Source organism: Lithobates pipiens, unplaced genomic scaffold (assembly GCF_037356315.1).
Source record: "Lithobates pipiens isolate NorthernLeopardFrog02 unplaced genomic scaffold, aLitPip1_a1.2 Scaffold_13, whole genome shotgun sequence".
Classification (NCBI taxonomy): domain Eukaryota; kingdom Metazoa; phylum Chordata; class Amphibia; order Anura; family Ranidae; genus Lithobates; species Lithobates pipiens.
In genome coordinates this window covers 307,802,976-307,825,685 of record NW_027507718.1, presented here as the reverse complement: position 1 = coordinate 307,825,685, position 22,710 = coordinate 307,802,976, and the positions used below count along the sequence as shown (strand labels likewise).

At 40.7% G+C, this 22,710-nt stretch overlaps 1 protein-coding gene across 2 annotated transcripts in view; it reads left to right on the top strand.

Annotated features, from left to right (window-relative positions):
• The first annotated feature begins 16,461 nt into the window (after window positions 1-16,461).
• LOC143974982 (cilia- and flagella-associated protein 337-like) overlaps window positions 16,462-22,710 on the top strand; it is a 59,819-nt gene continuing 53,570 nt past the window's right edge. The window contains exons 1-3 of one of the 2 annotated variants that reach the window (XM_077476883.1): window positions 16,462-16,567; window positions 19,083-19,309; window positions 22,355-22,443. In XM_077476883.1, the coding sequence (XP_077333009.1) occupies window positions 19,100-19,309; window positions 22,355-22,443 (299 nt within the window). In that variant the 5' untranslated portion in view covers window positions 16,462-16,567; window positions 19,083-19,099. Of the gene's footprint in view, window positions 16,568-17,943; window positions 17,994-19,082; window positions 19,310-22,354; window positions 22,444-22,710 lie in introns of those variants that run through there. The other variant, XM_077476884.1, reaches the window with a different exon arrangement.

The window sequence follows — 22,710 nt, the reverse complement described above, 5'->3', positions numbered from 1 at the left end:
TGAAAAGCACCTCAGTGTGAAAGGGGTCTCAGTCCAGGCACCGCTTCATCGCAACAATAAAGTTTGGATCTGCCAGGTGCCTGGACTGACACCCCACTCAGCCTCTCAGCAAGTCGCTGAGAGCCTGAGCTGGCTGCTTCCCATCTCCACAGCCCAGCGCTCCAATGAGTGAGGAGGGAGAAGATCATAGAGCTGTGATGACAATCTTCATCACTCTGCTCACGGAGCTCTGAAAACCGAGCAATCGGCGGTGTTTGATCACTCGGTTCTCAGTGTAGATGCAGCATCAGACCCATGCTGCATCCACCTAGTTAGTATAAATTTACACTTACCTGTCCAGGGAGCCCTCGATGTCGGCCCCCCGAGGCCATTCCATCCATCGGATTGGGTGCAAGCGCCACCATTGTAACTAAGGGAAACCGGCAATGGAGCCTTCAGGCTTCACAGCCTGTTTTCTATTGTGCAAGTCCTGTGGCGCTTTCTGAAGGGACCTGTCATCTTCTGGGACACGCACAGGTCCCAGAAGGCAGTGGGGGAAGGGGGGCAGGAGGAAATGACGCACTGGGCTGCAACCGAGCTAGGACAGAAGTACATTATGTACTTCAGAAAAGGTAGGAAAGAAAGAAAATCATAATCCAAAATGGAGGGGTGGTCTTTCATTTAAAACCAAGTTGTAAAAATGGGTGGACCTGAGCTTTAAATGTATTAAAGTAGAACTATAGGCATTTTATTTTGGATAGAGCAAGTGAGGATTAGAACCCCTGTCAGATTTTTTTTCCCGCCATGTATGTCCCATTGCAGAGATTTCCCCTCTTTTCCTATCCCAAAGCCAAACAGGAAGTGAGAGGAAATCCCTGCAAATAAAAGAAATTCATTGGGGACCCCCAGGTTACCAGAACTAGTGTCCCCATTGGAAGATTTCTCCTCTATTACTTTTCTGGGGACAACCCAAAATGTGGGATTTTCTTATACTTTCACTTTCAGTGTTAATCGTAAACAGAACAATTCGAGATGGTGAATCTCCTTAAAGCAGAGTTCCACCTAAAAGTGTAATGTCTGCTTATCTGACCCCCTCCCCTGGTGCCACATTTGGCACCTTTGGAAGGGGGGAGTGGGTACCTGTTTTTTACAGGTACCCTGTCCCCACTTCCGGGAGACTGGCCCGCAATAAATTACATCAACCGCTCCCCCCCTCCTCCCCTTCTGCCGGGCCAGTGAGAGAGTGATTTGCGCATGCGCAGTAGGGACCTGGTTGTGAAAATGAAAGGCTGCACTGCCAGGTACAGGTAAGTGTCAGAGGTACAGGTAAGTGTCCTAATTTTAAAAGTCAGCAGCTACAGTATGTGTAGCTGTTGAATTTTAATTGTTAAAGGGATGGACGGAACTCAGATAGCAATAAAAAAAACCTGACAAGGGTACTAATCCCACTCCACTCTATCCAAAACTAAAAAAAAAGTTTTGCCTTTAGTTATATTTGAAAATCAGATGCATCCATGGTTAGATTAATACTGGCATGGCTTATATGGACTATCACCAATAGAGATATGAAATCGGCTTAAACATCGCATTAAGGTACTCCTAGTAGGGTCTAGAAACAGTACTTAATAGTCCACCTGATTAGCATAATATATATCCAGATCATAGAAAAATAATGGATAACAATCACTCCACATCATAGTTAGTCATAAAGGGACTTCTAGGATACTTCCCTTCTCTGCTATAATAGCACGCTAAAAGAAAAAATGTTTTGTCTCTCCAGATAATAGCTCCTCGAAGCTCACGCTCTAACAGGGCACACAGGCTCTGCAATGGATCACAAAGCAAAAAGGAGTCCTGGACAGCCGCACACTGATACAACACCTTTATTAATAATTTAAAATCCAATGGTCAGTCCATATGGTGTAGAGGCAGAGATAGATAGCTAACGCATTTCACACCATGGGGGTTATTTACTAAAGGAAAATCCACTTTGCACTGCAAGTGCACTTGGAAGTAAAGTCGCTGTAGATCTGAGGGGGACATGCAAGGAAAATAAAAAACTGCATTTTAGCTTGCACATGATTGGATGATAAAATCAGCAGAGCTTCCCCTCATTTCAGATCTACCCCTTAGATTTAGAGCGACTGCACTTCCAAGTGCACTTTCAATGCACTTTGCAGTGCAAAGTGGATTTGCGTTTCGCAAATAACCCCCCATATGTTGTTGCTTTATCATAGCTAATGTAACATGGTCTGTTTGTGTATAGAAGTAGGGGTAGATGGCCAATCAAAATAAATTTCACTAAAAAAACCCTCTTTGCACAATCAAAACATGACTGAGGGACATCTGGAGGAGAATCAATGAGCAGGTGCAGGTACATGAAATCCTATAAAGGAATGTAATGCGTACTACTACCCCTGTCAAAAGACCTCCCACTCGAGTCCCAATATGTGTGTGGAATATTCAATTTATCATGACAAAACAAATTACATACTTAGATAAAATCATAGACCAATTTCATATCGTATTGCACTGAATAAAAATTTTATTGAAATGTTTCAAAAGCAATTAACATGGAAGTCTTGAACTGATCTAGGTATAAATCATAAACCATATATAAGAAAATCATAGTTTAAAATAATTGTTTAGGAAACATGTATTCATTTCAATATCACATCCATACTAAAAATTATCTGGTACACCTTTGAAACCCTCCAGGTGGCATGTTATTAAAATTTTAAAACGTAACAAACAGTCACTGAAACTGTGTAAACATACACAATTACACAATGTTAAATATATACATACATATAAGTATATATATATATATATATATATATATATATATATATATATATATATATATATATAAGCCCCCACATTGAAAGCAGGGAACTATAATGGAGAAAGTGACTTTCGATCGGTTAATGCATGGATGTATAACTGACCCTTACTGTATGAAAAAAAATAGCCTGCTAATTCAAGGCTATTGCATTGAAGGGGCCCTTATATGTCGAAACAGTGCAAAGCAAGTAGCTAAGAAAAGAGTCCAGCCTCACAATAAGAATGCAATACCACAACTAACCTAGACTGGCTGGGAGGGACACTAACTGACACTGGCATCACTAGTGACACCAATACAGAGATCAGTGATAATACCATACACTCTACTAATCACACTAGCTGGGAAGGGGTTAACATCAAGGGGTTAACTGTGTGTCTAACAAGTGTAATATGTGCTGCTTTTAAAAACTCACAGATCTGGCGTTTTTTTCTCCTTGAACTCAGTTGGTTTCAGGGAGAAGAAACAGCCAGATTGCTGTCTGTGTACAGAGTTCTGTGTGTTTGTAAACACAGAACTCTGAGCTGTGATTGGGCACAGCCCATCAGCAGATGTACAACCAAAATCATTGGCTGTAACCTGCTGAAAAACCTGTGCTGTGCCCAATCACAGCACAGGTCAGCAGGGGGCACTCGCAAGCCCAGAGGTTCGGGACACCATACAGTTACATTGCCTAGTCTGCAGCTGCTGCCCCTTTCGCAGCAAAAGTACTTTGGGTGGGCGGCAAGTAGTTCTTTATGAGAGATTATGTTTGTTGAGAGTTTTGGAGATTTGAGCATGGAGCTACAAAGTACTCAGATGTGATGGGGGGTCTAACTATGCTGGGGGCATTGGATGGACATCAGGCATTACATGTAACAATCAATGTATCCATTCAATGTTGGCTCTTGCCCAACTTTCTGACAAGTGCAGGAATTGTTACAGTGTTAGCTACACACAAAACAGAAAGATGAGATGTAATCCTACACTCTTCTGTTCAAATCACCATTCTTTATTTAAAATGTTACCATAACTACCGATAAACAATTTTCCTTGACACCGAAAAACCATTTCACATGTATAAAAACGTGTCCTCTGGATAACGGAACAGAAAAGTGTGGACTTCACATTAAGGCTGCATTCACATTATAGCATTTCGTGAAGAATTCTAAAATTACAATACGCATATTCCCATTTTTGCACAATGTCACTCCACGCGCCTAGGACCTATTCTCTTCAACCAAAATGTAAGTAAGTGAATGTAAGTAAGTACGTCAAGCACCTTTTTGAGCTGTGAGTGTTTTTTAAATGCGTACTTTGCCACATATGTTGCACTTTTTTTGTGTGAAAACTAGAAATGTTCAATACGAAAAAACGTGTTTAGTTTCAGATCCATTCGTTAAGTTAGTAATTTTATTTCATTGACTTCATAACGAAATTCATTTTGCTTAGTTTCGTTTCATTTATTCATTTTCAACAGATTAAAATTTTTCCAATGGATTTGAAGAATTCAAATCAAATTCAAATCAAAAATATCGAATCAATCCAAATTCATTGTGAAGAACAGCTGGTTCTATTCTATTCGAATTCCAGAAGATGATTATATTCTTTCAATTACAATCTATTTTATTCTTTTTTTTATTCTATTCTATTATTTTCTATACTATTCTTTTCTTTTCTGTTCTATTCTTCTGTTTCTATTCTTTTATTTTCTATTCTGTTCTGTTTTACTCTACCCTTTTCTATTCTATTCTTTTTGAAGTTCAATTTTCGAAAGACAGCTATATTCTTTATATTTTGTTCTTTTCTATTCTATTCAAATCTATAAAAAAATATATTCTTATATATTTTATTCTATTCTTTTATTTTCTATCCCAGCCCTTTATTTTCTATTATATTCTTTTATTTTTTATTCTATTCTATTCTGTTTAAAATTTCAGGAGACGGATTTATTCAAACAGTAATACACATAGGGGTATATTTAATAAAGGCAAATCCACAGTACACTACAAGTAAATCAACCCCATAGTCTTTGAGGGAAATCAGCAATATGCTTATATTTCTAATTTGTTTTTGAATTTGATTCGAATTTCAGACAAAATTTTGTTTTGTTATTTCGGATTCCTTCACATTCATTACTGTTGTAATTTGAATACTTCCGAATCTCCGAATAGTTACAATTCAGTCCGAATTTCTATTCGGAACGAAATGAACCACACATTTATAGTGAAAAACGCATCTGTTATGCCACATATGGGGTGCCATTAAAGTGATAGTAAACTCCCCAGGACAAGTCAGTGCCATGTAATGCAATAAAATGACTGACTAGTAGGGGTCTTTAAAAGTTTTTTAAGGTGTGCTCTTTAGAAGATATTGCCTGCTCCTTGTCTCAATTACATCACTCGCACATGCTCATTGATATCCCAATACAGCTATGTGTCTCTGTCAGCATTAGTCCACGGCATTACACTGTAATCTCACGAGAGTGATGACCATTCATCAGTTCCTTGGTTTAACTTGAATGCACATGCATGAGATTACCGGTCTGACATATGAGAACAGCAGAATTTCAGGTGGGGAAGGGAGCAAGAAGATTCTGCAAAGATGGCGGCAGCTTCAGATGGGACACCTGCAATAATAATATGCTGCAGAAATTGTAAGAACAATTGCTTGACGCTCTGGATTATCCTTATGTATTTGAAAGTGCATTTAGTTCTGGTATTATGCTTTTAGTGTATCAGTTGTATAGAATTTACTACTGCTTTAACAATATACCACTACAAGAGTGAGACACCTGATTTTCACACCTTTTGTAAAAACCGGTGTAAAAGTGCGTGATTTTGTGTGCACTCAGGAAACACTATGACGTGAATGCAGCCTCCTGCCAAATAGTTAAATTCAGAGATGCACAGTATCTCACAAAAAAGAGTACACCCCTCACATTTTTTGGAAATATTTAATTTTATCTTTTTACATGACAACACTGAAGAAATTACACTTTGCTACAATGTAAAGTAGTGAGTGTACAGCTTGTATAACAGTGTAAATTTGCTGTCCCCTCAAAATAACTCAACACACAGCCATTCATGTCTAAACCGCTGGCAACACAAGTGAGTATACCCCCAAGTGAAAATTTCCAAATTGGGCCCAATTAGCTATTTTCCCTCCCCAGTGTTATGTGACTCATTAGTGTTACAAGGTCTCAGGTGTGAATGGGGAGCAGGTGTGTTAAATTTGGTGTTATCGCTTTAACTCACTCATACTGGTCACTTGAGGTATAACATGGCACCTCATGGAAAAAAACTCTCTGAAAATCTGAAAAAAAGAATTGTTGCTCTACTTAAAGAAGGCCTAGGCTATAAGAAGATTGGCAAGACCCTTAAACTGAGCTGCAGCACAATGGCCAAGACCATACAGTTGTTTAACAAGACAGGTTCCATTCAGAACAGGCCGCACCATGGTCGACCAAAGAAGTTGAGTGCACATGCTCAGCGTCATATGCAGAGGTTGTCTTTGGGAAATAGACGTTTGAGTGCTACCAGCATTGCTGCAGAGGTTGAAGGGGTGGGGGGTCAGCCTGTTGGTGCTCAGACCATATGTCACACACTGCATCAAATTGCTCTGCATGGCTGTCGTCCCAGAAGGAAGCCTCTTCTAAAGATGATGCACAAGAAAGCCTGCAAACTTGCTGAAGACAAGCAGACTAAAGACATGGATTACTGGAACTATGTCCTGTGGTCTGATGAGACCAAGATAAACTTAGTTGGTTCAGATGGTGTCAAGCATGTGTGGCGGCAACCAGGTGAGAAGTACAAAGACAAGTGTGTCTTGCCTACAGTCAAGCATGGTGGTGGAAGTGTCATGGTCTGGGGCTGCATGAGTGCACTAGAGTGCTACAGTTCATTGAGGGAACCATTAAAGCGAATGTACTGTGACATACTGAAGCAGAGCATGATCCCCTCGCTTTGGAGACTGGGCCGCAAGGCAGTATTCCAACATGATAACGACCCTAAACACACCTCCAAGACAACCACTGCCTTGCTATAGAAGCTGAGGGTAAAGGTGATAGACTGGCCAAGCATGTCTCCGGACCAAACCCTATTAAGCATCTGTGGGACACCCTCAAATGAAAGGTGGAGGAGCACAAGGTCTCTAACATCCACCAGCTCGATGATGTCGTCATGGAGGATTAAAAGAGGACACCAGTGGCAACCTGTGAAGCTCTGGTGAACTCCATGCCCAAGAGGGTTAAGGCAGTGCTCGAAAATAATGGTGCGCACACAAAATATTGACACTTTGGGCCGAATTTGGACATTCTCACTTCGGGGTGTACTCACTTTTGTTGCCAGTGGTTTAGACATTAATGGCTAAGTGTTGAGTTATTTTGAGGGGACAGCAAGTACTGCTGCGTACTCATGACCGGACTTTTCAACAGCAAAGGTCAGACGGATTTGATCGTGTGTGGGCTCCATCGGACCTTTGCTGTCCAAAAATCTGAGTGACTTTAGAAATAGAACATGTTTCACATTTTTTCAACAGTTCCTATCGAGAAATCCATTCGTGTGTATGCTAGTCCGACGTACAAAAACCGACGCTTGGGCAGCTATTGGCTATGGATTTCCTTATTTTAGTCCGGTTGTACTTCACGTTCAAATCCGTCGGACTTTGGTGTGATTGTGTGTGTCCAAGTCCGTTCATTCGGAAAGTCAGTTGGAACTCTGCCGAAAGTCCGTCAGGAACACTGTCGGACCTAGTCTGTCGAAAAGTCCGGTCGTGTGTACGCGGCATTATACAAGCTGTACACTCACTACTTTACATTGTAGCGAAGTGTAATTTCTTCAGTGTTATCACATGGAAAGATATAATAAAATATTTATAAAAATATGAGAGGTGTACTCACGTTTGACTTTTGTAAGATACTGTATATGTGAAGCTGAACGAAAAAGAGAGGAGGTTACCGGTATCTTCCCAACTATGCAATCTGGTAGAGGTAGGTGAACTCCTTTACCAGGTAAAAAAGGTTGCTTTTTTATGTGGTATATTTAAAAACACAATGGCTGGCAAGGATTATATAGCAATTACTAGCAGTATCAATTAGCACTTTGACATGTGAGTTTTTAATCTCAGCTACTGCAATATCCTCCAGTCTGGTCTTCCAATGAGAAGACTCTTGCCTCCACAATCCATCATGCTGGCTGAATGCAGCAAGGCTTATCTACCTCACCTCTCCAGCCACTTCTTATCTGCTGACTCTCTCTGCCAGTCTCTTCAGCGGGAGCCAATCAATACAAGCTATTGATGTATGCTTTTGTTTTAGTACACTTCACAACTCATCCCCAATGTCAGATGGATTTTTAAATACTGTATTTCACTATATAAGCTCTGTTTACTGTTAAAAATAAGTGTGAAATGCATTACTCCGGTTGGCAGTGGATGCCCATCCATAGGGGGTGCATGGCTCTGCCCCTGCAAGCTAAAAAAATAAATAAAAATGGGCATTTAAGAGTGTCCAGGCACCAGACACACAGCAGTCTATGGGAAGCTGATTTGCCCGTGCTAAGGGGTTTCCGGGCGCAAGTGGTGCGCCCGCGAACACTCCCACTCCTCACTGACTCGTACGTGGCCTCCTTTACAACTTTTAATTGGTGGGGACGGAGGAAGACTGGTCGGTGCTTTTTGCGACCACTGCCATGTCACTTACGGTTTCCTGGCTCACTGCTGTGTGGAGAGCAGCGGCATCACTTGCTATGGCGGTATGGAGCAGCTCTTCCTCTTCCTAGCCTACCTTCTCCCTGTCCTCCAGCTCCTACGCATAGGCGTGCTCCAGGTGGACTTCTCTCGCTCTGTGACTGACCCCCCCAGGTAAGAATCAGACCTCTCTCTGGGTTGCCTGCAATCGGCACTCTGGCTTTAGTGGCTTGTTATGGGACTTTTCTCAGCTCTGCTGTCCTTGCTGTGTACTCCGAGGAACTGACAGGTTGGCAGATTAGGGATCTCAAGATTGTGAGGAGAGAATGTGAGTCAGCAAGAGACAACATCAGCTGTAACCCCTGCCAGGCTGAGCAGTAACAAACAAAACTACATATAGAGTGCAGCAGTATTGATAAGTGCGATGCTCACATCGGAGTCCTCCCTTAAATCAAAGTCCCAAACATTCTCCCTATACATCACAGTCCACAGAGTTCCCCCTTACATCAGAGTCCCACCTTATGGCGGAGCCCCCAGAGTGGCACCTTATGGCAGGAGCCCTCAGAGTGGCACCCTACAGCAGAGCTCCCTGAGTGTTACCCTATGGCAGAGCCCCCAGTGTGCCACCCTAAGGCAGAGCATCCAGAGTGCTACCTTAAGGCAGAGCCCCCCCTGTGCCACCCTACGGCAGAGCCTCCAGAGTGCCACCTTATGGCAGAGCCCCCAGTGTGCCACCTTACGGCAGAGCCCCCAGATTGCTACCTTACGGCAAAACCCCCAGAGTGTCACTTTTCATCTGTGTCCCCTTACACACACCTTTGCACCTTAGTGCTTGGTGTGGCAGGCAGCTGGTGGGAAAAGGCTTTTAAGAAAAATCCACTTATTGTAGGCTCTGAACTGCACAAGTGAGACATGGAGCCAGCGGAAAAGTGAACTGGTGTGGTTGGCCTCAGATCAGGCAGTGGGGCTTGTGAATAAAAGGCATGCTTGATGTATGCCATGATGTCACTGCACAGGTGTGCACCCAGCCCTGCCCTGCTGCCTGACCTGAGGCCGAGCTCAGCAGTGCATTATTCAGATGGCTCCAAATGGCAAGAAGTGGATTTTTCATGGGCACTGGATAGTTAGATCGACTTCTGTTGAGCGGCAGTGGGCACACATGGATCATACAGTACACACACCCACACAGACAGACACACGCACGCACAGTATACATACATACACACACAGTATGCATACATTCAGTATACATACACAGTATACAAACACACATTATACATACATACACACACAGTATACACACATACAGTATACACACATACAGTATACATACATACATATACACACACAAACACAGTAAACATACATACACACACACACAGTATACATACATACACACACAGTATGCATACATATACACACACACACACACACACGCAGTATACACACACACACACACACACACACACTGTATACATATATACAGTATACATACACACCGTATACATACATACACACAAAAACATATACACACAGACAGTATGCATATAAAGACAGTCACACACACCAGCACTTTTCATCCAAAATTCAGCCTGTACTTGTTGTGCCCCAGCAGACCCCAGACATTGAATGTGGTAATGCAGGAGAGGAGGAGATTGTGCCTGTGTACTGGTGGGCAGGTAATGAGTAGGGAGGTGTAGCAGAGATTGGGAGAGAAGGTCAGAACGTCCTTCCTGCAGGAGTAGTGCACTTCTCCTCAAACATAACATTGATCCAACATCCTTAGAGGCAGGAGGGGCCCTGCTAGAGGAAACATAGCTCCCCCCTCCCACCTGTTAACCAGGGTAAGCACTGACAACAATACATTTTGTTCAGCCCAGCCTTCCTCTAGGATGCAGCTCCTCCCATACTGCAGGAAGTGTACACGCCTTCCTCTCCTGTCCTCTAGCAGTAGGCATCTCTTGCTCTTTCCTCAAATAAGCCACGCTGGGGAAGGAGGCTGGTACACTGTGTTCTCATTGGCTAAGGAGGCAGTGGAAAAGCAGAGCAGCTATAGCTTCAAGATTTTTACATCAAAGGGATGTCGGTAAGGGACGTTTCAGGGACAGATGTAAAAAAACAAAGATTTTTACAAACTGTCCCTGGTTTTACTATGACTGGCAACCCTGATGGGACCCCTTAGTGGCCCTGGGCCCTCGGGCAGTGCCCGAGTGCCCTAATGTTCAGTCCGCCCCTGATGCAGTGTCATTTGGTGACATCTCAATCAAGTTAAAAAAGATAAAAATTGACCGGTCAGAGCTAATGGAGCTTCCGTTACTAGCTGAACTCTGGACAAGATACAGCGGGTAAGATAAGTATTGAACACATCACCATTTTTGTAGGTAAATATACAGTATCTCACAAAAGTGAGTACACCCCTTACATTTTTGTAAATATTTTATTATATTTTTTCATGTGACAACACTGAATGTAAAGTAGTGAGTGTACAGCTTGTATAACAGTGTAAATTTGTTGTCCCCTAAAAATAACTCAACACACAGCCATTAATGTCTAAACCGCTGGCAACAAAAGTGAGTACACCCCTAAGTGAAAATGGCCAAATTGGGCTCAAAGTGTCAATATTTTGTGTGGGCACCATTATTTTACAGCACTGCCTTAACCATCTTGAGCGTGGAGTTTACCAGAGCTTCACAGTTTGCCACTGGAGTCCTCTTCCACTCCTTCATGATGACATCATGAAGCTGGTGGATGTTAAAGACCCTGCGCTTTGATGCAGTGTGTGGCGTATGGTCTGAGCACTGACAGGCTAACCCCCCACCCCTTCAACCTCTGCAGCAATGCTGGTAGCACTCATATGTCTATTTCCCAAAGACAACCTCTGGATATGATGGTGAGCATGTGCACTCAACTTCTTTGGTGGACCGTGGCGAGGCCTGTTCTAAGTGGAACCTGTCCTGTAAAACCGCTGTATGGTCATGGCCACCATGCTGAAGCTCAGGGTCTTGGCAATCTTCTTATAGCCTAGGCCATCTTGGTTATGTAGAGCAACAATCCTTTTTTCCATTCCTCAGAGAGTTCTTTGCCATGAAGTGCCATGTTGAACTTCCAGTAACCAGTATAAGAGAGTAAGAGTGATGACACCAAATTTAACACACCTGCTCCCCATTCACACCTGAGACCTTGTAACACTAACAAGTCATATGACACTGGGGAGGGAAAATGGCTAATTGGGCCCAATTTGGACATTTTCACCTAGGGGTGTACTCACATTTGTTGTTAGCTGTTTAGACATTAATAGCTGTGTGTTGAGTTATTTTGAGGGGACAGCAAATTTACACTGTTATACAAGCTGTACACTCACTACTTTACATTGTAGCAAAGTGTCATTTCTTCAGTGTTGACATATGAAAAGATATAATAAAACGTTTACAAAAAATGTAAGGGTACTCACTTTTGTAAGATACTGTATTTCTAAAGGTGCTATGGACATGAAATCATCAAACATGAAAACCCATGTAATCCATACATACACAGAAACCAAAACAAATAAGTTCAGAAGTTAAACCGGGAGTCCACCTTTCGGCTTCATTTCCCGGTTCCCTACTGCGCATGCGCGAGCCGCGCTGCGCAATAAGGGCGGTCCCCGCTGCCTCTGGGATCTGTGTGTTTTCCCAGCAGGCAGCGGGGCACTTGTGGGAAGGGGCGGGCACTTGCGGAAAGGGGCGTAATATACGCCCCTTTCCGCAGAGAGCTATCCGGAAGTGGGTACAGATACCTGTACTGTACAGGTATCTGCACCCCCCTCCCCCCTGAAAGGTGCCAATTGTGGCGCCGGAGGGGGGGAGGGTTCCGATGAGCGGAAGGTCCACTTTAGGGTGGACCTCCGCTTTAAATTATGTTAAAAAAAAAAAAATGACATAGGGGAAAAAGTATTGAACACATGAAGAAAGGGAGGTGCAAAAAAGCATGAATTGCCAAGACACCAGCTGAAATCTATTTGTAATTAGAAAGCAATCCTGCCCCCTGCAAGTGCAGATTAATATCAGCTGGTTCAGTCTCAACTTATGGCCTATAAAAAGGTGTCTCTTTACCAAGGAAACATCAACAACAACAAGAAACATCTCATGATGGTTAACCACTTGCCTACTGGGCACTTAAACACCCTTCCTGCCCAGACCAATTTTCAGCTTTCGGTGCTCTCACACTTTGAATGACAATTACTCAGTCATGCAACACTGTACCCAAATTAATTTTTGTCCCTTTTTTCCCCATAAATAGAGCTTTCTTTTGGTGGTATTTGATCACCTCTGGGTTTTTTTTATATTTTGCGCTATAAATGAAAAAATAACAAAAATTTTGAAAAAATAACAAAAATTTTGAAAAAAAAACACATTTTTCTTTGTTTCTGTGATAAAATTTAGCAAATTATTAATTTTTCTTAATACATTTTTGCCACAATTTATACTGCTACATATCTTTGGTAAAAATAACCCAAATTAGTGGATATTATTTGGTCTTTGTGAAAGTTAGAGAGTCTACAAGCTGTGGTGCGAATCACACAAAATTGATCACATCTGATGTACTTGTGGCCGATCTCATTTCTTGTGACCCGAACAAGCCAGGAAAGTACAAATACCCCCCAAATGACCCCTTTTTTGAAAGTAGACATTCCAAGGTATTTAGTAAGAGGAATGGTGAGCTTTTTGATGTTGTCGTTTTTTCCCACAATTCTTTGCAAAATGAAGATTTTTTATTTTATTTTAATTTTTTCCACAAAATTGTCATTGTAATAGGTTATTTCTCTCACATGGCATGTGTATACCACAAATAATGCCCCAAAATAAATTCTGCTACTCCTGAGTATTATGATACCACATGTGTGGGACTTTTCCACAACTTGGCCACTTAGAGAGGCCCAACATGCAGGGAGCGCCGTCACATGTTCTAGGAGCATAAATTACACATCTAACTTGTTGACTACCTATTACACTTTTGAGGGCCCTGAAGCAGCAGGACAATGATACGTGACACCGACGTGGCACTGATGACAGGTGGCACTTATACGTGGCACCATTGACAGATGCCACTAATACGTGGCACTGATACGTGACACTGATGACAGATGGCACTAATATGTGGCACTGATGACACGTGGCACTAATGTGGCACTGATGTGACACTGATGACAGATGGCACTATGTGGCACTGATGTGGCACTGATGACAGATGGCACTATGTGGCACTGATTACACGTGGCACTGATGTGGCACTGATGACAGGTGGCACTGATGACAGATGGCACTTATATGTGGCACTGGGGACAGATGGCACTGAGGACAGGTGGCACTGGGGACAGGTGGCACTGATGACAGCTGGCAGTGGGGGCAGATGGCAGTGGGGACAGGTGGCAATGGGGACACATGGGCACTTTATTTTCATTTTGTTTATTTTTTTTTATACTAACCGCTGCATCTCTGCAGCGGTTCATCTCTCCCTCCTCACACGCTGTCTGTGTGAGGAGGGAAAGCCGGCGATGAGAGATGATCTCATATGTTTACATATGAGATCATCTCTTATTGGGCACGCCGATCATGCCAATCACAGCGGCTGTTTACAGCGATCTGTGAATGGCTGTGTCCGGGGGACATGGCCAGCACAGAACTTCACCGATGTGCGCCCGCGGCGGCGCACAGAGGGGAAGTTAAAGGGAGGATGTCCAGGGACGCCCTCCCGGCAGACAGCGTCTGCGCTGTAGCTGTCTTTTGGCTATAGCGCGGGCGAGAAGTGGTTAAAAGCAAAGAGCTCTCTCAATACTCTCGCAACCTTATTGTTGCAAAACATACTGATGGTATTGGTTACAGAAGAATTTCTAAACTTCTGTATGTTCCCGTGACCACTGTTGGGGCCATAATCCGGAAGTGGAAAGAACACAATTTCACCATAAACCAGCCACGACCAGGTGCTCTTTGCAAGATTTCTGACAGAGGAGTGAAAATAATTATCAGAAGAGTTGTCCAAGAGTCAAGGACCACTTGTGGGGAGCTTCAGAAAGACCTGGAATTAGCAGGTACAATTGTGTCAAAGAAAACAATAAGTAATTCACCATGGCCTATATGCACGCTCTCACCACACAAGACTCCATTGCTGAAGAAAAAGCATGTTGAAGCTTGTGTAAAGTTTGCTGCACAACATTTAGAAAGGCCTGTGAAATACTGGGAAAATATAGTCTGGACCAATGAGACCAAAATTGAACTCTTTGGATGCCATAATACTCACCATGTTTGGAGGTCAAATGGCACTGCACATCACCCCAAAAACGCCATACCAGCAGTGAAGTTTAGAGGTGGGAATATTGAAGGAAGGATGAATGGAAAAATGTACCAACACATCCTTGATAAAAAATCAGCTGCCATCTACCAGGATGATGAAGATGAAATGAGGGTGGACATTTCAGCAAGACAATGATCCCAAACACAAAGCCAAAGAAACTCAAAAAAGAAAATAAAGCTGCTAGAATGACCGAGCCAATTACCTGACTTGAATCCAATAGAAAATCTATGGAAAGAACTAAAGATCAGAGTTCATAAATAAGACCCAAAGAACCTTCAAGATTTGAAGACTGTGTGGAAGAATGGGCCAAAAATCACATCTGACCAATGCATGTTACTAGTTTCTCTATACAGGAGGCGTCTTGAAGCTGTCATTACCAACATAGGATTATGTACCAAGTATTAAATAGATTTCAGTTAGCGTGTTTAATACTTTTTCCCTGTGTCATTCCATTTTATTTCATATAACTGAATTTCTGAACTTACTCGTTTTTGTTTCTTTGTACATATGTATTGATTCCATGGGTTGTTACCGACATGTGGTGAAAATGTCATGTCAATAGCATCTTTAGAAATTATATTAACCTAGAAAAATGGTAACATGTTCAATACTTATTTTACCTATTGTATGTAAACAAAACTTTTAATTCAATTATTAATCCAATTATTCATTCTCGTGTATTTAGCAGGTTATATTAACCTTTCTCCTATTCATCTATCCATGTTTCTGTATAATGAAAAAAATTATATTATGATAATATTGTATTAAAGCGGAGTTCCACACAGAAATGTAACTTCCGCTGATCCGGTTCCTTGCCCCCTCCGGTGCTACATTTGGCACCTTTCATGGGGAGGAGGGAGCAGATACCCGTCTAATCCAGGTATATGCTCCCATTTCCAGCGGAAGAGCACCCCAGAATCTGCGGCAAACTACGCTATGTCTGGCCCCTCCTCCCCCCTACTGTCTTCTGGGAGGTACACAGGTCCCAAAAGACAGCAGGGACCATTTAGAAAGCGCAGCGCGACTTGCACATGAGCAGTAGGAAATAGGCTGTGAAGCCACAAGGCTTACTGAAGATGCACGTGAAGCCGAGGGAAGAGTCTGCTTCGGGTGAGGATATCGCGGGCGCCCTGGATAGGTAAGTGTCCTTATTTTAAAAGTCAGCAGCTGCAGACTTTTAATTTTTTTTCTTGCAGGCGGAACTCTGCTTTAAGGTTGCTTTTTTTTTTTTTTTTTTTTTTTACAATTCCTCCTAAATACAGTTAGTTGTACACTCAGATTGCAACATGCGCAATAGTGTCACCCAAATTCCTGTGTGCTGTGCAGCCTTGAAGTCTACCCCTTGGACTCATTTTTATGTAAATTTAATGTCATTACAGTGCAATCTTTTTTTTCCATTAAACCGTGTTAAACTTTATTGAAAGTATGTTTGAACGGTTGTATGGGCTGATCTCATTCCGTCCTTACACAAAATTCTTTTCATCCTTTTGGTCCCTCTATTACAAAGGCTACATTAAGACCTATCTGGCGCTTAAAAAAAAGGTTAGAGACCTTTGTTGAAAGGTATTTGCATTCACTATTGTTCAGCCCTCTCTTTGCCAAGTGTCACTGAATGTTTCTAATTTATGTCACTATAGCAACCTCTTCATACTTAACTATGGGACCTTTTGAGCACAGGCAGAGTGCTGCTGGCACTACACAGTACGGCTGTCCCAGGAAGTACCCAACGCTGCTCTCTACCCACACTCTGTAAGTATTCCAATCACATGGGAAGCTGGACACCTCTTTTATTAGATGAATCAGTGTCACCATTAACACTTGCTCATTGAAATATTTATTGGAGTTAGAAGTTCATTGAAAGAAGGTGCTTTGGGTATAAAAGATGAACAAAGGGGTAGCATTCCTTTAATAAAAAGAACATTTTAGCAATAAAAAAATAATTCTGCCTGTAAAATTCAGTAGATCTAGTCAAATGTTTTTTCTTTACATGCAAAACCATAAAACCATTTACAGTTTGGCAGAAGGCATACAACGAATGGCATTATGTATACTATTATTAAAAAAATAATAATAATACAGTATATATATATATATATATATATAAAAGGATTGTTAGTTACTATGTAAGCTGGACACCTCTTTTACTGCATGAATCAATGCTATGACCATTAACACTTGCTGATTGAAATATTTATTGTGGTCATAATTTAAATGATACAGTGACAGTTGCAGTATTTGTCTGTGTTTGAAATATGATGAAAGAGGTAGAAAACTTTAAAACGAACACCTTTAGTATAAAAAAAAATAAAAAATAATGATGACTGCAAAAAAATAAAAATAAATAAAAATTCCAATTTATATACCATAGTTTGTAGGCGCTATAACTTTCACGCAAACCAATCAATATAATATTATTGTAATATTTTTTTTTTAACAAAGACATATAGCAAAATACATTTTGGCCAAAATTAATGAAGAAACTTTTTTGGACATGTTTTATAGCAGAAAGTAAAAAATATTGTTGTTTTTTTTTCAAAATTTTTGCCCTTTTGTTTTGTTTATATCACAAAAAATAAAAAAAACAGAGGTGATCAAATACCACCAAAAGAAAGTTGTATTTGTGTGTTAAAAAGAATAATACAAATGACTGCGCAATTATCAGTTAAATTAACGTACTGTGGTATAGCAAAAAAATGGCCTGGTCCTGAAGTAGATAAAATCTTTTGGAGCTGAAGTAGGTAATAGACATATAAATATAACATATCAATGAGAATACTAATATTTTACACATATATCCAATCTCCTTAAAGGGTATAATTTGTTTAGATACATTCAAACCCATTTAAATAACATACTGGAGTAAACTGAAAGCTATTGAAGTCATTTTCTGCTCAATAGATGTGCAAAGCTTTAGATTCAGTTATTAAACAATCCCAATGCAGTAATCAGTAGGATAATTATTCCCATGATGACCAATTAAAAGGGTTTTTAATGACTCTGGGACATGTATCATTACACCATATGGGTCTTTTCTTCTATTTGTCTAGTCAGTTTGAAATTGAAGATTTAGCCCAAAAAAAATTGTTTCTGTGCTGATGCTCGTGCTTATGTCCCAATAGGTTGATAAGAATTTCTGGTTTTCCTCTGAACTTACTGATTTGTAAGCTTGTTTCAGGTTAGTGGCTCAGAAAGTATTGATATTAGGCAGCTAGTTATTTTAGAAGGAGGTCAAAAATGGCGGCCTCTGTATTTCTGTTATGACAGGTTAGTCTATTCCACTAATGTCCAGTTGCTGATATTTCATGCCATTCATGCAATGGATATAATAATTTGTGCATTATCTCATTCTGTTCAAAAATACAGTGATCTTGTCTAATGTGTTTCCATTTGTTTTTATACATTTAGTTACCTATGTTTAAAGATCAATACATGGTTTTAAACACAATATTGCATATAGATTAATGTTCAAAATAGTTGTCGAATTGACTTGATTAAAAAAAATATGAAAATAGTTGTCATTATTCAAGTGTAAAGTTGGCCATACACGGATGGAATTTAATTCGAAAATGTTTGTTTTCTAAACTTTTTTTTGATTTTCTATGGTTAATGAGGGCATATTGATGATTGTGTTCAACTGTAATGACGAGCAAGATTGAAGGCAAAGGATGGAAAACTTTTCTTACTGTAGTATGCATGTGCTTGGAAAATTTTCATCTGGAATTAGAACTCTCATGGTCATGAATATTTGTTCTTTTTAACAACCATGTATAGGAGTATCTGAAAGAATAATACAACAATGGGTTATGTATAGTGTATGCAAAAAATGTGTGTGTGTACACACATATATATATATATATATATATATATATATATATATATATAGTATATCCACTATAACCCCACTTGCTGATCTACATACAATGTATATATAAATATACTTCTATATATGCAATTTACTAAATTTAAATAAGCTGTTATTTCATTGATTCATAAGCAATAAAAGAAACCTGTTTAATACATCTGGAAAAAGTAGCAGGTCTGGATGAAATTTTAAAGGGCCTTTAAAATAAATTAGCACACTCATTGACGCCATCATTAAATTCCTTGACCTACAATTTTTCAGAATTTCACAGGAACAGTCAATAAAAATTTAACCATTCATATGGCGCGCTTAAGTTACAGTTACACTTGTAAGATGTATGATGTTTAGAGATACAAATAAGCACTTTAAAAAAAAGTTATTTAGTTTTTTTGGGGGATTTAGTCTTACAGGTGCTGAGTATGGAAGAACTGGAGTCTCACCATCTTCATGAACAACCAAATTACAATGTGACTTTTCAGCTTCCTGCAGTAATAACAGACACTCCACACAGGGAACCATTCATACAAATATCTCCCATGCCTGACAATACATTATTGGCATTAGGACAGGATGGTCTTCTTTCAGTTTGGACATCAGATCTTAAACTGAAGAAAAGTCGGTTTATTCTGGTGAGTATTTTATTCCCGGTGTACGTGATATAACTTGTATAAATCTGCAGAGGTGTAATTACCAGTTTAAAGCCAAACTTTTTTGGTTTTATATAGCGAACAGAGGGATTAAAACCCCTATCAGGTTGTTTTTTGCTTCTGTGTTCCATTGGGAAGATTTCCCCTTTACTTCTTGTCCTGAAGGCACTACAGGAAATTAGAGGTTATCTTTCCAAAGCAAGCAAAATTACTATCTTTGAATAGGTTGGAATTTTGACTTTTCCCTCACCAATTGTTCTGGTGACAATGCTATCATTTTTTGGTTCCCATTATAGACATCGATAAAAACCCGTCATACAGGGGAATTTTTCGAAACGAGCAGACGCAATCTGGCACAGCTGTGCATGGCAACCAATCTTTTTCTACCATCAGCTCTTTCGGTTAAGCTTTGAAAATGAAAGACAGAAGCTGATTTGGTGCTCCAGATTATGCTTGCTCCAGTCATAATAAATTCCTCTCATGGAGTCAAACCCTTCTGAACCTTATCTAAAGCTAAGAAAAAAAAAACTTTAATATACTGAATGTGACTATTGCCTAACATTCACCAAATCAATGAATCAATTAACACACATGCTGCACCTGTGAATGTTTGGTGAATGGCAGATTCTCGACTTTATAAATATGAAACTATATATAAAAAAACATAATTTATAGTATGGTTTTAAAGGAGAAGGTGGATGATTATCTCTATATGTAGGACTGTACAATATGCACAATAGGACCTTCCTGTCCTGGAAACAATCATCCCCCTATTTCTTTGCACAGGTTTCCAAGAGACAGAACGTTAAGGAAAAGCTCCCCAATATTGGGAAATAAAAACCTAACAGGAATGTTGAATCTTCTGCAATCCAACCAAAACAAATCAGAAATATTTTGGCTGGAGTCTGGCTTTAAATTGTGTTTAGTGAAGGCTCAGGGTGTCTGTTGGTCTAGTTCCTCTAACAAAGAAGAGCTAGAATTTAGATTGGGATCAAATGACACAGCAGTTTATCTCGTTGTTCAAGCTAGGCTATCTGTAGCTGACGTTTATTAATGGCCAACGATGAGGCAATTGTTGCGTTAATGATCACCTCTGCGCTCCTAATTGTTCTTGTGACCATACTGTAATAATAGGCATGGGGCGCAAACTACCTGCTGTCAGTAATCATCACTTTATTATAGGATTCTTCTATTACAAGGTGTGGATACATATATAAACACTAAACAGAATCCTTAGCTGAATACTGACATCATTCATCGTTGACCAGTCTTTAAAACTGGCCAACAGACCTGTACTCTAAAGCAGGGGTGCCCAACCTTTTGAAGAGGGCCACTTAAGTGAATTGGTAACTGGTCGCAGGCCACAATTAGCGGAGCGGAAGGATGACAGGTCCGTGTCCACAGACACAGCCCACTCTACTCTATGGGCCCTCTGATCCAATCCGATTTGCGCAGATGGAAGGGGCAGATCCCTTTCTGTTTTTTTTTTTTAGGTAGGCGGGTGTAAACCGCATCTGTTGCTCCATAGAGGTGAATAGTAAGTCTGATTGGGTCGGACCAATCATGTGAAAGGAGGCTAAGGCTGCTTTCACATTGATGCGCTGCGATTTGCCCAAAGCGCAGGTGCAGCTCAGTGAACCTGTGGATTTTCTGTGGCTTAGCTGCACTTTGCCATAAACTTCTATTATATTCTGCAGGTGTGGCGCACTTTCTGAAGGCGCAACAAACCCGCAGGTAATAACAGAAGTCTATGGCTCAATGCAGGTAGCCAGGATGGCTGGCAGGGCCGGAAGATGTGGTACTGGGCTCAGTAGCCACGCGAACAGCTAGCACTAAAGAACTATGTTATTTTTGTTGCTACACAAAAAGGCACCCACAGTCCCTACCTGCAAAGGGCATCTACCTTGGGCCTGGTTGAACCAGTGTCAGGCCTACCAAATCAGTGCTAGCTAGTCTGGAGAGCAGAAGAGAGGAAGCGATGTGCAGGAGGAGTATGGAGTGATACTCAGTAAAGAGGAAGCAATGTGTAGGAGGAGTATTGGGTGATCTATATATCGGATGTATATATATATATATATATATATAGTCACAAATTGCAATATTCTGATCACTTGGGCATCCCATAAGTCCCCATCCCTATCCAAGTTTAATACCCCTCAATAAAATAAACAAAGCAAAATGCAAGGACTGCTTTATTGTCTCTAAAGAGTGTAAAAGTGTGTCCCTGGCTGGGCAGGGTGACAGGTGAACTACTATACTCAGCAGCCCTCACGAGGGTACCGCTACATACATTTTGTGCTGGTGTTTTTTTTTTTTAGTAAGGGTCAGGGACTTTTTGTTCCAGCATCAGGTTATGTTTCTGGTTCCATAGACTTCAATAGAAACGTAGCGGAAACACCTGAAAAACACCTAAAAAACACAGTGTTTGCGTTTTTGCTGCTTTTTTGTTGGTTTCTTCCGCAAGACAACAGACACCATTTTGAATAGAATGGAGAGAACTAAAACCCCTGTCAGTTTTTATTGCTGTCTGTGCCCCCATTAGAGGGATTTACCAACTTTATTTGTTCTGTTTTATCATTATCACAGAGAACAACATTTTATGTTGCCAACAAAACAGGAAAAGATGAGAAATCCTTCAATAGGAATGCTAGTTCTGGTAATTCAAGTGACAACCAGGGTCTTCTTTTAAGTTCCCATTTATCTATTGTTGTTACAATAAATTTTATAAATTTTATGCAAGACACTACACCTAGAGGCGCCTGTACTTTTTTGTTGTTTCTACCCCCGAAGAGGCTGCTTCTGCTCTTGGACCAGCTGCCCATGGGAGTTATCTCCCTATTTTATGTCCTTTATTTCTTACACTTTCATCATAGACTGTTTCCAGAGACATTATATACCTCACATCACTTGGCACAAAACTGTTGTCTTTTTTTGATTCATAGCATGAACCGAGGCTTAGAGACAATGCAGTGCAGTGCATGTACAAAGGGAACATAACAGGAATTTTTATCATTACATTTGTTTTAGGAGGAAAACAAACAACAGAACAGGAAAATAAAATGGATTTCAGATTCCACACTGATGCCTCATTATAACAAGATAATTATTGGAACATGGTAAGACTTAATAATCTGCATGGCTGTATTGGGAAAGTTACATTGTATAGGGCACAGTAACTGTCGTTTTTTAGTTTTCTTCTATGTGCACTTAGTATCTTTTGGCTGTGCTCATATTTGTAAAAGCCCTGGTTCACATTGGTGCGATTTAGCATGGGATTTGACATGTCAAATCAGCAGCAATTGCCGGCAATGGCACCATCCTAATCGGTGCGATGCTGCAGTTGTGGTGCTGCACCGATTTCCAAAATTAGTTTCTGTACTACT